Source organism: Pyrus communis, chromosome 17 (assembly GCF_041283825.1).
Source record: "Pyrus communis isolate YQ-2024b chromosome 17, ASM4128382v1, whole genome shotgun sequence".
In the NCBI taxonomy this organism is placed as follows: domain Eukaryota; kingdom Viridiplantae; phylum Streptophyta; class Magnoliopsida; order Rosales; family Rosaceae; genus Pyrus; species Pyrus communis.
In genome coordinates, this window is record NC_142581.1 from 1,482,941 (window position 1) to 1,499,759 (window position 16,819).

The 16,819-nt window shown below is 37.1% G+C and overlaps 2 protein-coding genes and 1 pseudogene across 3 annotated transcripts; 2 read left to right on the top strand and 1 right to left on the bottom strand.

Annotated features, from left to right (window-relative positions):
- Positions 1–1,743: 1,743 nt before the first annotated feature.
- Positions 1,744–5,042, top strand: LOC148689208 (uncharacterized). The gene is made up of 7 exons (XM_088688404.1): positions 1,744–2,241; positions 2,350–2,670; positions 2,779–3,102; positions 3,211–3,534; positions 3,640–3,963; positions 4,074–4,397; positions 4,506–5,042. The coding sequence occupies exons 4-7, from the start codon at positions 3,405–3,407 to the stop codon at positions 4,817–4,819; spliced, it is 1,092 nt and encodes a 363-aa protein (XP_088544530.1). The 5' UTR covers positions 1,744–2,241; positions 2,350–2,670; positions 2,779–3,102; positions 3,211–3,404; the 3' UTR covers positions 4,820–5,042.
- Positions 5,043–8,767: 3,725 nt separating this feature from the next.
- Positions 8,768–11,888, top strand: LOC137707641 (uncharacterized). Its single transcript, XM_068446555.2, has 2 exons — positions 8,768–9,201; positions 9,487–11,888. Exons 1-2 carry the CDS (start codon positions 8,866–8,868, stop codon positions 10,096–10,098), a joined length of 948 nt encoding a protein of 315 aa, XP_068302656.2. The 5' UTR covers positions 8,768–8,865; the 3' UTR covers positions 10,099–11,888.
- LOC148689209 (uncharacterized) lies at positions 10,289–12,053 on the bottom strand (annotated as a pseudogene). Its single transcript, XR_015958102.1, has 2 exons — positions 11,749–12,053; positions 10,289–11,317 (listed from the first exon to the last, which is right to left on the bottom strand). The product of XR_015958102.1 is annotated as an uncharacterized LOC148689209 (transcript).
- Between the last annotated feature and the right edge of the window lie 4,766 nt (positions 12,054–16,819).

The window sequence follows — 16,819 nt, forward strand, 5'->3', positions numbered from 1 at the left end:
AACTAGGCTTACTTGATTTGCTTCTTCGATCCTTAGATTAATTTGTAGGCAAAGTATGGCTTCTAAATTCCCAGGTTCCCACTAGGCTTACTTGATACTACTACTTTGATCCTTAAATTACTTTGTATGCCAAGTATGGCTTCTGACTCCCAGCTAGGCTTACTTGATATTGTTCCTTTGATCCTTAGATTAATTTGTAGGCAAAGTATGACTTCTAAATTCCCAGGTCCCAACTAGGCTTACTTGATATTACTGCTTTGATCCTTAAATTAATTTGTAGGCAAAGTATGACTTCTAACTCCCAGCTAGACTTACTTGATACTGCTCATTTGATCTTTAGATTAATTTGTAGGCAAAGTCTGGCTTCTAAATTCCCAGGTCCCAGCTAAGCTTACTTGATACTGCTGCTTTGATCTTTAAATTAATTTGTACGCCAAGTATGGCTTCTAACTCCCAGCTAGGCTTACTTGATTCTGCTCATTGGATCCTTAAATTAATTTGTAGGTAAAGTCTGGCTTCTAAATTCCCAGGTCCCAGCTAGGCTTACTTGATACTGCTACTTTGATCCTTAAATTAATTTGTACGCCAAGTATGACTTCTAACTCCCAGCTAGGCTTACTTGATACTACTCTTTGATCTTTAGATTAATGTGATATAAAAAATATGATAAGTGTAACATTAGTCAATTAATAAAAATGAATAAGTATCATAATAACTTGCTATTATTTAAAATGGTAATAACATATTTTTCTTTCCAAAAGACAAGGTTTTTGTTTTTGTTTTTGTTTTTGTTTTTTACTACTTTGATTACTATTGTCAACTACCCTTTCTAAATTTAGATTTGTTACCATGTCGATCCATAAGCATACATCAATAAAATAAGAGAATTGTTATTAGCACTCTAAATTATTATCTCACAAATGTATTTTTTCTTCTTCTTCTTCTTCTTCTTCTAATTATAGAATTTTTTTTTCCTTTGAAAGCCACTTAGTACTATGGTTTAGCGGTATTCCTCTTCACTTGTAAGTGAGAGGTCTTAAGTTCGATTCTCACTAAAAGCAAGTTTGAACAACATTATTGTTAGCACATTGTGAGGCTAAGTCCACCCCCTCCCCCTTAGTGAGATAATATCGTTTGTTCAAACAAAACAAAAAATAGAAAGTTTGGAATGCAAAATGAGATTTTTTTGAGTGCCAATAACAATGCCCTAAAATAAAGGACAACTTCGTCGGTGTTAAGCGGCTAGTCACTGCCCCGATTAATGTCTAGACGTTTGAAATTAAGAAATCGTACTTAAACTGCCTAGACCTGCATAAAAATAGATAACTTTCATTTTGTATTTTATTTTATTTTTCAATAAATTGTAACAGACTTGTTGAATACTTGAATGAACACACATTGTATGCTTGGTCTCCATGTTTTCACTATGTTCCCATACTTCATAATGTATATGTCATTTTATTTTGTAGTTTATGATAAAATTTTATATATATATATATATATATTTTTTTTTTTAAGCATAAACAGACACTTACTTACACGAAGTATAATAGATTTACTTAATTTCGCACAGTTTGCCTAGGCGCTAGGCCTCACCTAGCCGTCTAGGTGTAAGCTCCATCTTACCGCCCGACTAGCACCTAGCGTCTTTTAAAACCTTAATTAAAAAGGAGCAACTTATCAATTTATCAGCATAATATGATATCTTATCGTTGACTATTAGTGTGTGTGTGTGTGTAGCAGCAACAATGCTATAGATCACCAATTCAAGCTGAGTCATTTTCTGAAGGCTTCCTCATTTCAATTGTCAGTAGTTAATTCCTTATACTTGGTTCACTATTTCTTTCTTTACTTTCTCTCACACATACATGATCGTGATCTAACTAATAAAATCTGGTTTGGAAAAATTGACAGATATAGAAGCATGGCAGCTGCGTCTAGTGCTACAATTGTTCCTCAAATCCTCGACGGATAACACGATTATAAGGATTGGAGTGTCCGCGTCAAAACCTATATGCTCTCTAAAGATCTTTGGGACGTTGTTGAAAGTGAACCCTTGAACAGGAACGCGTTTAGAACTTTGAGTTTAAGGCAGGCTTGGAGGAAGAATAATGCTGAAGCTTTGCATGCAATCCGACTTTCTTGCGGGCCGCGTACTTTTCCTACTATCCGTGACAAAACCACCGCCAAAGCTGCTTGGGATACCTTGGAAGCACAGTTCAACCCAGAAAGACAGAAGTTGTGAGTTGTTAATTTCTTATGCTTGCTTCACTATTCCTTTCTTTGTTTTCATAAATAAACACATGATCATGATATCGATAATAAAATCTGGTTTGGAAAATTTGACAGATTTAGAAGCATGGAAGCTGCGTCTAGTACTACAATTGTTCCTCAAATTGTCGACGGAGAACACGATTATAAGGATTGGAGTGTCCGTGTCAAAACCTATCTGCTTTCTAAAGATCTTTGAGACGTTGAAAGTGAACCCTCTGAACATGAAGGCGTTTGGGACTTTGAGTTTAAGGCTTGGAGGAAGAATAATGCCGAAGCTTTGCATGCAATCCAACTTTCTTGCGGGCCGCGTACTTTTCCTTCTATCCACGACAAAACCACCGCCAAAGCTGCTTGGGATACTTTGGAAGCACAGTTCAACCCAGAAAGACAGAAGTTGTGAGTCGTTAATTTCTTATGCTTGCTTCACTATTCCTTTCTTTGTTTTCATATATAAACACATGATCATGATACCGATATTAAAATCTGGTTTGGAAAAATTGACAGATTTAGAAGCATGGCAGCTGCGTCTAGTACTACAATTGTTCCTCAAATCCTTGATGCAGAACACGATTATAAGGATTGGAGTGTCCGCGTCAAAACCTATTTGCTCTCTAAAGATCTTTGGGACGTTGTTGAAAGTGAACCCCCTGAACAGGAAGGCGCTTGGGACTTTGAGTTTAAGGCTTGGAGGAAGAATAATGCCAAAGCTTTGCATGCAATCCAACTTTCTTGTGGGCCGCGTACTTTTCCTTCTATCCGTGACAAAACCACCGCCAAAGCTGCTTGGGATACTTTGGAAGCACAATTCAACCCAGTAAGACAGAAGTTGTGAGTTGTTAATTTCTTATGCTTGCTTCACTATTCCTTTCTTTGTTTTCATACATATACACATGATCATGATACCGATAATAACATCTTGTTTGGAAAAATTGACAGATTTAGAAGCATGGCAGCTGCGTCTAGTACTACAATTGTTCCTCAAATCCTTGACAGAGAACACAATTATAAGGATTGGAGTGTCTGCGTCAGAACCTATCTGCTCTCTAAAGATCTTTGGGACGTTGTTGCAAGTGAATCCCCTGAACAGGAAGGCGCTTGGGACTTTGAGTTTAAGGCTTGGAGGAAGAATAATGCCGAAGCTTTGCATGCAATCCAACTTTCTTGCGGGCCGCGTACTTTTCCTTCTATCTGTGACAAAACCACCGCCAAAGCTGCTTGGGATACTTTGGAAGCATAGTTCAACCCAGAAAGACAGAAGTTGTGAGTTAATTTATTATGCTTGCTTCACTATTCCTTTCTTTGTTTTCATATATGTACACATGATCATGATACCGATAATAAAATCTTGTTTGAAAAAATTGACAGATTTAGAAGCATGGCAGCTGCGTCTAGTACTACAATTGTTCCTCAAATCCTTGACGGAGAACACGATTATAAGGATTGGAGTGTCCGCGTCAAAACCTATCTGCTCTCTAAAGATCTTTGGGACGTTGTTGAAAGTGAACCCCCTGAACAGGAAGGCACTTGGGACTTTGAGTTTAAGGCTTGGAGGAAGAATAATTCCCAAGCTTTGCATGCAATCCAACTTTCTTGCGGGCCGCGTACTTTTCCTTCTATTCGTGACAAAACCACCGCCAAAGCTGCTTGGGATACTTTGGAAGCACAGTTCAACCCAGAAAAACAGAAGTTGTGAGTTGTTAATTTCTTATGCTTACTTCACTATTCCTTTCTTTGTTTTCATATATATATACACATGATCATGATACCGATAATAAAATCTTGTTTGGAAAAATTGACAGATTTAGAAGCATGGCAGCTGCGTTTAGTACTACAATTGTTCCTCAAATGCTTGACGGAGAACACGATTATAAGGATTGGAGTGTCCGCATCAAAACCTATCTGTTCTCTAAAGATCTTTGGGACATTGTTGAAAGTGAACCCTCTGAACAGGAAGGCGCTTGGGACTTTGAGTTTAAGGCTTGGAGGAAGAATAATGCCGAAGCTTTGCATGCAATCCAACTTTCTTGCGAGCCGCGTACTTTTCCTTCTATCCGTGACAAAACCACCACCAAAGCTGCTTGGGATACTTTGGAAGCACAGTTCAACCCAGAAAGACAGAAGTTGTGAGTTGTTAATTTCTTATGCTTGCTTCACTATTCCTTTCTTTGTTTTCATATATAAACACATGATCATGAGACCGATAATAAAATCTGGTTTGGAAAAATTGACAGATTTAGAAGCATGGCAGCTGATTGTTCCCCAAATCCTTGACAGAGAACACGATTATAAGGATTGGAGTGTCCGCGTCAAAACCTATCTGCTCTCTAAAGATCTTTGGGACATTGTTGAAAGTGAACCCCCTGAACAGGAAGGCGCTTGGGACTTTGAGTTTAAGGCTTGGAGGAAGAATAATGTCGAAGCTTTGCATGCAATCCAACTTTCTTGCGGGCCGCGTACTTTTCCTTCTATCCGTGACAAAACCACCGCCAAAGCTGCTTGGGATACTTTGGAAGCACAGTTCAACCCAAAGAGACAGAAGTTATGAGTTGTTAATTTCTTATGCTTGCTTCACTATTCCTTTCTTTGTTTTCATATATAAACACTGATAGAGTATAGAAATTGATGTATAAGATGTTGTCACTTGTAATTAGATTAGGAGATTTGTTAGTTAAGGCAGTTAGCCTTGTGGTTGTAAGAGTATAAATATCTCAACCTTGTATTACTTGGTGACTATGAAAATATATCAAGAAAATTCTTTCTCTCTCTAAGTTCTAACTCTCTCTAAATCTGATGTGTTCTTCTTCCTTACTGCATAAGATTGATCTTGGTTAACTTGGTATCAATCGCATTGTTGCTTGTGCATAATCTTCGATCCTTCTCCTCTATTTCCGCTCGGTTCGAATGTGTCTTCGCACTCTTAAATTTGTCTTCGGTATATCTCTATTTCTCTTATTTTTTTGAAATTCAGATTCTAGGGTTTCTTGGGTGGTCGTGTTATTCCTTCGATCATCTTCCCGGCGTACTTGATTCTTGCATATCAACTGTTTGCTATAATTCCTCACTAAGTTTTTGAGCAGTAATTTCCATGGTGACTGCAATACAACTTCAACTTGTGCAATCTCTGATCACTACCACCATTTCGACCTCGGTGAATGTCAAATTGGATGACTCCAATTACCTCAATTGGCACTTTCAGCTACAAATTTTGTTGGAAAGCAATGGAATTATGGGGTTTGTTGATGGCTCACACCCTTGTCCTACTCAACATTCAGTTCCATATGGTGACTTTAGTATAAACTCAGGCTCTAATACTTTTGTTGAAACTGATGAATTTGTGGTCTGGAAAATGCATGATAGGGCTATAATGCAATTGATCACTGCTACTTTATCTCCTATTGCTTTGTCTTGTGCTATTGGTAGTAAGAGCTCTCAGGATATTTGGACTTGTTTGAAAGAACAGTTCTTTACTGTGTCTAAGACTAGTATTTTTCAAATGAAGTCCAATCTTCAGACAATTAAGAAAGGTTCTGATTCTGTGTCCCAGCTCCAAGCGAAGATCGAATGGCTGATAAAGGCCCTGGCGGCTCTCAACTTCTTGTCTTTTGTATTTTTGCCAAACAATTTGGTAACCTAAACATTCTTAACCGAATCAAATTTTCTGCAATGTGTGTGTGTGTAGAGTAGTGCTATCAACACACCCATTTTTATGTCTACACCACCCTCAATTTTCGACAATTAGATCGAATGAACTAAAAAAAATTAGTGACAAAAAATTCACAAAGGTGCGTGAGATGGAAAAAATAGGTGTGTGAATAGCATTTTCCTATATATATATGGGTAATTCTTGTTTTACCACCCTAAAGTATCATGGTTTTCAAACTTTCATACATTAAGTTATTTTCATCTCAGTGTCATACCTAAAGTGAGGATTGTGGTACACTTTCGTACTTTTATTAGGCTTTTCGTCATAACCTAGGTTAACGCCTGACTTGGCGTCCAAGTGGACAATGAATGGGCACCGGATGTCACTATGACCCCACGTGGGCGTCACGTCACGCGTTAACGGAGGTTCTAATGGAAAACCTAACAGAAGTATGAAAGTGTCCCACAAATCTCACTTTAGGTATAACACTAGGATGAAAAAAAATTAATATAAAAAATTTTAAAAACCAAGATACTTCAGGGTAGTAAAGTGAGAAACCCTATGTATATATATAATCAGTCTAAATACATACATACAAATATTGCATGGGAGTTACTTATGGATAACCCATGCATGACATGTACTCAAGGCCACGGAATATACTCCCCTTTATCTGCAATTTCTACTGTGCCCTTTGCATTCCCTAGTGGGATGTTGCTCAAATTCTGGCGATGAATGATCTATAAATGTTAGTAATATCTTCCCTTTTCTCTTGCTAATGTAAAATTTGTTAACATTATGTGTGGCATGTACAAATGTCACCTTCCACGAATTCCAGAAGGTAGTTCAAACAAGATGGTCTCCTTCATATTTTTCTTAAGTCATATTACAAATGGGTACTACCATAATTGGTCTTATGTCAAAGACACTGTCTACAAGGAGTATTTTGAATGAGGACGTCGTATTTCTTGGTAGGTATATACATAGAGCATGATCGTTCCATCAAATAAGATGGTCTCCTTAATATTTTCTTATACAATTGGGTACCACCATAATTGGTCTTATGTCATAGACACTATCTGCAAGGAGTATTTTGAATGAGGAAGCCGTATTTCTTGATAGGTATACACATAGAGTATGCTCGTTCCATCAATGATTTTTGGATAGATGTTCAAAATCAAGAAAATGAACAAGGCAATAAAAGGAATAGCACAGGTATGTTACATCTCAAAACTCTAACTGTGGTTTGATATGTTGAAGTCCTTTTCATATGTTTTGCTCTTTCTTTTTCTTTTTTTTTCTTTATTTATTTATTTATTTATTTTTTCAATTATCCATCTCCTTGCTTTTAGTAATTAGTTAGGTGATGTTTAGGTATCATATTGGATTTTCATATGTAAATATTCAAATTAAAATTTTGAGTAAAGATGCATAAATAAATAAATTTAATTAAAATTGAAAATTAAGGAAACTAAACTAAATCTAATAACAGCTTAAAATTTTGGACTAATGAGGTTTTGTAAACAGAATATTTGATGAATTCTTATTGTTAAAACAAATATGCATCGATTGATTAAAGAAATATAATTACATAGTCCATATACAAATGAATGTAACTTCTGAATTTTAGTAATTAATGAGATGATGTGATCACATGCTTTTTTTTGAGCAAAAAATATTATCCATACAAAGTGGTAGGAAGTGAGTTAAGTCTCATATTGGGTCAGCCATAATAATGTGGTTCAAAATCGAACCTAAGATCTCTTACTTACGAGTAAACATGAATATTACTAAACCGTAGTACGTACTCAATAGCTATCACATACATTTTGTGTTTATAATTTGTCTCATAAAGGAAGAAAATAATGAAACAAAAAACAAGTGAAACATTCCACGCACATAATACGTTTAAAATATCTAATTCGCGTTATGATGAAAAAGCCTTTCACCCATGCACAGAGGCTAGCAATTTCTCTTTTTTTATTCTCATTGGATGAGACATGCACCACCGACCCTGAGCAGCAGGCCCTTTTTTTTTTTTTTGGGAAGTTTAACAAAAGTTACAAAACACTTTCAGTACTGTTCATTTTTAACGAAAAATCACATTTATACCTTTCTTTGGTGCAATTAACTATAACTTTTAAAATGACTTTTCATTAAAAGGGAAGATTTTTTTTTTTTTTTTTTTTTTTGTGTCAATAGTTTGGTTTCTATGTGGGAATGGAGCTTGATTTTCACTATTGCACTAACCCTCCTCTACAAGCACTTAATTATGTTGGACCCTTTTTTTAACTTACTAGCAATGCAAACTGACTTGTTTTGACTACATGAATAACATATAAATCATTACTTCACACAAAATGAACAAAAAATTATGACAAATTTTTGAGATGCATGATAAAAAAAAAACGTTTTTCGTTTGTGCAATACAAATATCTCTTAAAAATTATAATGAACAGCAACAAATACAATATGCCTTTTGGGGAGCGAAGAGCCTATGATTAAAAAAAGGTCTTTAGTGTGCATGCAAAGAAGCTAGTCTTGTGCCATATATCATCTAATCAGCATATAATGAAATTTTGGAAGCTAAGTTTGATTTTAAATTTGTGTCGCACTCTTTGGTTTATTACAAGGACTTCCATCGAGGCTTTCAGAGGTTTTTGGTATGTGGACATTAATTATTTATTTTTATGAAAAATGATACACACAATTAACTTCTCACATACTTTTGTTGAATCATGTCGGTTGATTTATCAACTCCTATTTTTCAATTGTTGAAACTATCGATTTATTTATTTATTGGTAAAAATGTGGTTGTGAGTTGTAACATCATTTTGAATATCAACCTAGAAGTCAAGAGCATTCGTGAACTGAAATTGACCCATGTTGGATTAAGTTCAATTTTGAACTTCATGTGTGACGCGATAAAACATTTAAATCATTAAGAAATGAGGGATGGCCTTGTGTACGAAGCAGTATACAGTGCTGTCCAAAATGGGACTGTTGAGCTTGTTAGATCTCTATGTGAAGCCATACCACAATTATTGTTCAGATGCTTAGAGGACGGAAAGAACATATTTCATTATGTTGTTGAATGCTGTGAAGAAAATGTTTATAGCCTTATATACGGGGTTGGTAAAAGAAATCTCAATACTACTTTGAGAGATAATTCCGACAACAGCATACTACATTATGCGGGGATGTTATCTCCATTGGCAAAGGAAAAGCTTGATGGTATTGCAGGTGCAGCCTTGCAAATGCAGAGAGAAAGGCAATGGTACAAGGTTAGCATATTATTTTTTATTATTCTTGTACGCTTAATTACATTTATGACCCATGAAATTCAATCCGCATACTTAACCCCACGAAGTTCAAATTGCGTCACTTAATACCTTGAAATTTAACTTCTTTCTCGCTTTGTTCCATGCAGTTGCCGTCTAAGAATAATATTAATTCTACCTCATTATATCCATGTATTAAATGAAGCATTTTTTTTCCTTCCTAATTACTAAAAGAACACGATCACCTCATATCACTACGATGTATAAATTTTTGTTCAATGAATGCAGGAGGTAGAGAGTATCGTGGTTCCACTCTCGGGAGCCTCATCTTTAAACAAAGACGGTTTGACACCCCCTGAATTGTTTACCGAGAAACACAAGGAATTGCTCAAGGATGGAGAAAAGTGGATGAAAGATACATCAACTTCTTATACAGTTGTCAATGCCCTAATTATTACAATCATGTTTGCTGCAGCATTCATAGTTCCTAGTGGAAACAACCAAGTAACAGGATTTCCCATATTCTTAAACGGAAAGGTATTTATGGTTTTTATAGGTTTGGTTGCTATTTCACTATGTTCTTCCGCAACTTCAGCATTGATATTTTTGGGCATCCTTACATCGCGTTATGTTGAAGATGATTTCCTCGAATCCCTACCCACAAAGATGATACTAGGCCTTTTCTCACTCTTGATCTCCATCGCCACCATGATGGTTGCCTTTTCTTCGGCCCTATTCATCATGTTTCAAGATAAGTTATGGTTTGCTTATCCATTCATTTTCCTTGCTACTATACCCGTCACTTTATTTATTTGGATGCAATTTCCTCTGCTCGTTACGATTTTCAGGTCTACTAATTGTGAACGAGCATTCGATAGGAAAATCAGACACTGGATATAAATTCTTGATGGGGTATGCGATATACTAATTGTGTAATTGTAGTAATGTAATGTTTTCACTTCAAAGAAAGCTTGTATGCATTATAAACGCTACTAAGTGTTTGGTTCCTATAATAAAAACCCCATTATTCAAATTTTTTTTTAATTTGTTCTCCAGAAGATATAAATAATTTAATTAGAAAACTTGAAGAAAGTTGAAATTTCACCATAAAACCCATTGGTAATATGGTCTTGGATCACATATTTATGAATGTGAGATTGAAGTTGGAAAAGGAATGGAAGTCTTGAATCGAATCACCGTGGCAGTCAGGTATAACGAATGAGGGTTCTGATACAACATACTTACGTACACTCCAGCAGCGGTAACAAACATGACTCTGTAATGTACTTCCTAAAAGGGTTATTATTTTGCTTGTCCTGCCATTCTCATTCTTAGCGGACCACGTTCCTTTCGACAAAATTCAAATACGATATTTAGATTGAAAACATGGAACAGGTAAGTGGCTAAAAACGCTGTCATGTACGCAGACTAAACATACCTCACTGTTCCAAACTGCCGCAGCAACGTCACTCTTAAAACTCTTTAGCAATGATGTATCTGTCGGCCCTCCTGGAAAAGGCTCTGTCACTTCTGGCATCGACCCCAACATCTATATTGTCTGTAGCTGAGATGTTGGCCCCAACATTTGTATCGTCTGTAACTAAGACGGTGGCCCCAGCATCTGTATCGTCCGTAGCTTGGATGTCGTCTATGACAACATCAACAGATGGTTTATCCTCTACGGAATCGTCAACCACCTCTGATTCATTAGAGGAGGCAGCCTTTCGCTTCCGCGCATATGCAGGGGGATGTACCGGAATATTTTTCTCATTAGCATTACTTTTCTTAGATTGCAGCCTCCTTAGTTTTTCTTGCCTTCTTCATAGCTAGAATTAATTAAGAAAAGTACAGATAAAACAATTCCGGCTTCCTATTGGAGAAGCATTTTTGTGGAAGAACATACCAGTAATTATTTTCTGGTGTTCTGCTAACAAATAAAAGGTATAATATAACTGAAAATTTGATAGGAACCTATTCCACTTAATTATGCGCCGAACGTAGAAATTTTGTCAGCAAGTAAAATGTTCATGTATGTATAAACAACAATAACAACCAAGTTTTATCTCACTAAGTGGGGTTGGGGTGTTTGAATCCTAGAACGCCAGTTCGCTCCGTCACACTGGTACAATTATAACACAACCAATTAGCAGACTGCTCAACTTTGTAATTGCTAAATTGTTGCCCTTTCAAATGATTTCTTGTTTAAGAAAAGTCAGTTAATTAGCCACTTGTGAATGCAATTAGTAATGCATTAATTTGGTATCCAATTTTCTACGGTTCCATTCCACAAGAATTTCAAAATTTTGAACTTGTTCTAACACAACCAGACAGCAGAGGAAAATTTTGAACTTTTCCGGAAACCTAAGAGCCCCAAGCGGACAGAAACAGAGAAACCAGAACCCCAAATTTGACAGAAACCCTAAACCCCCAAATTGACAGAAACCAACAAGTGCAGAGCAAAAGATGATAAACAAAGCAAACGAAGTAAAATTTGAAGAATGCAAACGACTGATATGAAAGAAAATTGAATAGAACAAATGGGTTTCGTACCTGATTCTTCTCCACTAACGACGTTCATCGCAAAAGAATTCCGCACGCTGTGTTTCAGGTGAGGACCAAGACACAAGTTTTTGGACCAGATCAATACTTTTGCGTTTTGGCGTGTGGTAAAAGTAAATGTAAAAATCTGCAAGCGTTTGACAAAAAAATACAGAAAATGCTAGAGGGACTAAAGTTTTGGATAATTTTTTTGTTGGATCAAAAGATGCGGTGGTTGCATTTTGACTCTTGTTTTAATGATTTAAAAAGGAGTTCAATTATCAACCGTCACATCATATAGTCTAAAAAACATAATCTAAAAATTTAGTCTCTCCAGCATCACAAAAAAAAAAAACATAGGATCCTCGGAGGAAATGAATCCCTTGTTTTGATGTTTTTGGAAGGGTAGTGCCACTTGAGCAAATTATAAAAATGGTTTTTTTAGCTAAAATAATCCCTCAGATTAGCATAACTAACTTTGACCCAGAGATTTGAAATCAATAGAAATGGACATGAGTTTGTCAATTGCATTCATTTTGGTCATTCCGTAAAAAATCTTTATTAAATAAGGATAAAATGATAAAAATACCCTCATTTTTTGTCAAACATTTTGGCCCATTATTTATTATTAAGCATATTTTTGTCATTTTTGTAGTCTTACTTGATGCTGCTGCTTTGATCCTTAAGTTAATTTGTACGCAAAGTATGCCTTCTAACTCCCAGCTAAACTTACCTGATACTGCTCCTTTGATCCTGACACGCCCCGACCATGATATTCCCCGAATACCAGGATAGGCACGTGCTGGCCGACACCTGAAGGTGACAAAAGCCATTTATTGAGTGCAAATGCTGAAAACAAGGGATAAATAAGACTTATAAAATAAAAGAATAATGAAAATGCAAATAAGGACCGTGTTCAGAGCACACCACTAATCTAGAGCACTAAAAGAAAATAATAATAAAATTGAATGAAACAAAGGAGTGGGTCCTACACCGAGAGGACTCGAAGATGCCGATGCGGAAGTGCCTGAACGTCGGGATTGTATGCCTCGATTCTAAGTCCTGAAGGGGGTGCAAAACAAACATGAGTGGACCAAGTTGATATATATATAATAAAACAGTTATCAACGTACTAACCCCCATGTTTTATGAAAACACAAATATAATGATAAACATAGGTTTTCCGAAACCTAACATGTCGTGCAATGTCTCAAATCATAATTCGCATAAATAATAAACACTAGTGAATGTCCGATACAACTCTCCAGGCCCGATGCCGGCTCCCCGTCTCTGAGCAGACAGTCAGAGGAAAATACACTTCAGGCCCCATGCCGGCTCCCCGTCTCTGACAGACAGTCAGAGGAAAACATACTCCAGGCCCTATGCCAACACCAAACTGTCACCCGGGACGGACCGGATCTATCCCTACGTCCCGTAGCGGAAAGGACCACTAGGTAAGTACAAAACCAGTGAACATACATATATTGAAAATCAACTTCATAGTATAAAGTCATCCATCAGATATTCTATAAGACCATGGGTTATAGGAAAAATAGTATAATTCAAACTAACCTCAATAAGCATGTTATCTTGTAAAACGTTTCATAAAACATAATCATTAAATCATGCTTTTCATGTATACATTTATACTATCAAAACATGCATTTTTAGAAGGGGTCCACTCACAGTACTTCGCCGTCGAAAAGTCACGCCATCTAGCGAAGAAGGAAACTCCACAGATAATCGCCCCTAAGCACATAAAGGGTACACTTAGTTGAACTCTACTCAAACGACTGAATTTGGGAAAACGGACATCGGAAACGGGTTTAGAACGTCGAAATTAGCCTAGGAGGGGTCCCGCACGAAAACCCAAAAAGTCAACGGTCAAAGTCAACGCTAACCGTTGACAGGTCAAAGTCAACGTTGACCGTTGACCGGGTCAACCGTCAGACCGGGTCCGGGTCACGGGTCAATGGGTTTTGGGTTAGAGTTTTGGGCTTTGGGTTTTAAGTGGGTTGGGTTTGGGTAAAAATGAAATGGGTTTGGGTTTTTGAACCTCACAGCCCAAGGCCTAAATAAAAAGGGGAAATGGGTTTGGGCTGCAACCAAGGCTTTAAGGCCCAATTACAAAGGGTATTGGGTTTGGCAGGAAAGGCCCAAAGGCCTTGGGTTTGGGTGGTTCGCCGGATTCCAAGGAGGGAGAAGGCCGGATTTCGGCCGGAGAATTCCCAAGCTCCGTTGGAGCTCAAAACTCAACCAAAACATGTCATTCAATATACCAAATTGAAGCCCCGAAGGTAAGGAATCGAAATATACCCTTGGTTCCCGTCATTGTGGCCGGAGTTGGCCGGAAAACAGCCTGGAAGCCACGGGTGTCCGCCGGAAACTGGGTAAGATTCAAATGAGCATAACTTCTTTAATACTCAATGAAATTGGGTGAAACAAAAAGGAAAGTTGTAGTACTCAGCGAGACGAAGAGATTGATACCTTGCACGCCAGCTAACTCGCCGTGGGTTGGCCGGAAATTTCCTCGAAAGGGGCGGTGCTCGCCGGAAAACTGGGAAATGTCTCCAAGATGGTTTCTTCGTGGTTTGACGTCCAAAACACAACCACGGGGTTAGAAAAGAGCTATAGGTGTGGGCATGGGTGTGTGTGTGTTCTTGTCGAAGGAAAGAGTACCGAGAGGGGGGATGGAGAAATCACAGAGGAGAAAGAGAAGAGAGAGGAGAGAAGAGAGACTTTTTCAGAAAAAAAAAAAGAAAAGGGAAAGGGAACCGGGACAAAACAGGGGGTGGGCTCCTTGGGCTCACCAATTAAGGTTCAAAAACAATTTTAAAAAGGAAGGTATCCCCTAACTTAGTGAAAATACAAAAATATCCATTTTCTTCTGTAAATCCAGGAACAGGTTGTTACAGATCCTTAGATTAATTTGTAGGCAAAGTACGACTTCTAAATTCCCAGGTCCAGCTGGACTTACCTGATACTGCTGCTTTGGTCCTTAAATTAATATGCATGCCAAGTGTGGCTTCTAACTCCCAACTAGGCTTACTTGATACTGCTCATTTGATCCTTAGATTAATTTGTGGGCAAAGTATGGCTTCTAAATTCCCAGGTCCCAGCTAGACTTACTTGATATTGCTGCTTTGATCCTTAAGTTAATTTGTACGCCAAGTATGGCTTCGAACTTTCAGCTAAGCTTACCTGATACTACTCCTTTGATCCTCATATTAATTTTTAGGCAAAGTATGGCTTCTAAAAGTCCCAACTAGGCTTATTTTATAATGCTGCTTTGATCCTTAAAGTTAATTTGTATGCCAAGTATTGCTTCTAACTCCCAGCTAAACTTACTTGATACTGCTCATTTAATCCTTAGATTAATTTGTAGGCAAAGTATGTCGGCAATCCCACATCAGTGGGGAAAGTCAACAAGGATGGCTTTAAATAGAATTACCATACTCTAATTAATACTGAGCCATTTTGTGGTAAAACTTCATACCTGACGGATTGAGCAGGTGGGTAAAGTTGGGAACAATATCGGTGTCGTTATAGTGGACCTCGTGGCCCTGTTGATCTAAAAAAATTTCAATTTGGTATCAGAACTCATGGTTACGGCCCCGTGCAAGCCAAAGGCTTGTCACTAGGAAGTGTGGGTTTGGAAACAAGTTTGGACTCTTAACATAGAGCTAGCTTTGAGTTTTTAAGAGACACTTCCTGAAAAAGATTGAAAACAAATCTGAACTCCATTATAGCCAACATCTGAGTTTCAATTGCCGATGTGTGGATCTCTACATGTGAACCACTAAGTGGGGTTACACGTGAGAGAGGCATGTTGGCAGTCCCACATCGGTGGGGGGAATTAACAAGGGTGGGTTTAAATATGATTATCCTACTTTAACTAATACCGAGACTTTTTGTGGTAAAACCGCACACCTTACAGATTGGGCACGTGGTAAAGTTTGGGATGATATCGGTGTCGTTAGAGTGGAGCCCCCGGGGTCCGTTGATCTAAAAATTTTCAACAAAGTATGGCTTCTAAAGTCTCATATCCCATCTAGGTTTGCTTGATATTGTTTCTTGGATCCTTAAATTAATTTGTACACCAAGTATAGCTTCTAACTCCCAACTAGGCTTGCTTGATATTGCTCCTTGATCCTTAGATTAATTTGTAGGCAAAGTATGGCTTCTAAATTCTCAGGTCCCAACTAGGCTTACTTGATGCCTTAGATTAATGTGGTATGAAAAATATGGTAAGTGTAACATTACTCTATTAATAAAAATGAATAAGTATCATAACATGTCAACTTGCTATTATTAAAAAAAAAGGTAAATTGTAACGATGGTCTCCTAATTTTGACTCAATTGAATCAATGGTCCCTTAACTAAAAATCTATTACTATTGATCCCTCAACTCATCAAAACATTCAGCTATGGTCCCTTAACTAAAAATTCATTATCATTGGTCCCTCAACTTTAATCCAACTGAATAAATGGTTCCTTAACTTTAATCCAATTGGAGCAATGGTCCATCAACTTTAACCCAATTATAGCAATGGTCATTCCAACATAACTCATTTTGACAAAATTCTGACAAAGTTGATAAAAATGACCATAACTACACGTTTTGATGAGTTGAGGGATCCCATTTGTAGCAACAGTCTTTCCAACATAATTTATTTTGACAAAAATTTGACAAAGTTGACGAAAATGACCATAACTACACATTTTAATAAGTTAAGGGACTATTACTTTAATTTGATAAAGTTGAGAGACCATCGCTACAATTTACTCTTAAAAAATGGTAATAACGTAATTTTCTTTGCAAAAGACAAGGTTTATTTATTTTTTACTACTTTGATTAATATTTCTAAAGTTAGATTGCAGCTATGACATGACATTGTGAAACGGAGACAGCTGATTAATTTATTACCATGTCAATCCATAAACGTACATCAATAAAATAAGGGAACTTAGCACTCCAAGTTATAATCTCCTCACAAATGTGTGCGCGCGCGTGTTTTTTTTTATTTTTTATTTTTTATTTTTTATTATAAAAAGTTTGGATTGCAAAATGAGTATTTTGGAT

Coding starts and splice junctions, on each gene's coding strand:
- LOC148689208 (XM_088688404.1), top strand. CDS start 3,405: ATGCCGAAGCTTTGCATGCAATCCAACTTTCTTGCGGGCCGCGTACTT. Junction 3,964..4,073: donor AACCCAGAAAAACAGAAGTT/GTGAGTTGTTAA, acceptor AAAAATTGACAG/ATTTAGAAGCATGGCAGCTG. Junction 4,398..4,505: donor AACCCAGAAAGACAGAAGTT/GTGAGTTGTTAA, acceptor AAAAATTGACAG/ATTTAGAAGCATGGCAGCTG.
- LOC137707641 (XM_068446555.2), top strand. CDS start 8,866: ATGAGGGATGGCCTTGTGTACGAAGCAGTATACAGTGCTGTCCAAAAT. Junction 9,202..9,486: donor GAGAAAGGCAATGGTACAAG/GTTAGCATATTA, acceptor CAATGAATGCAG/GAGGTAGAGAGTATCGTGGT.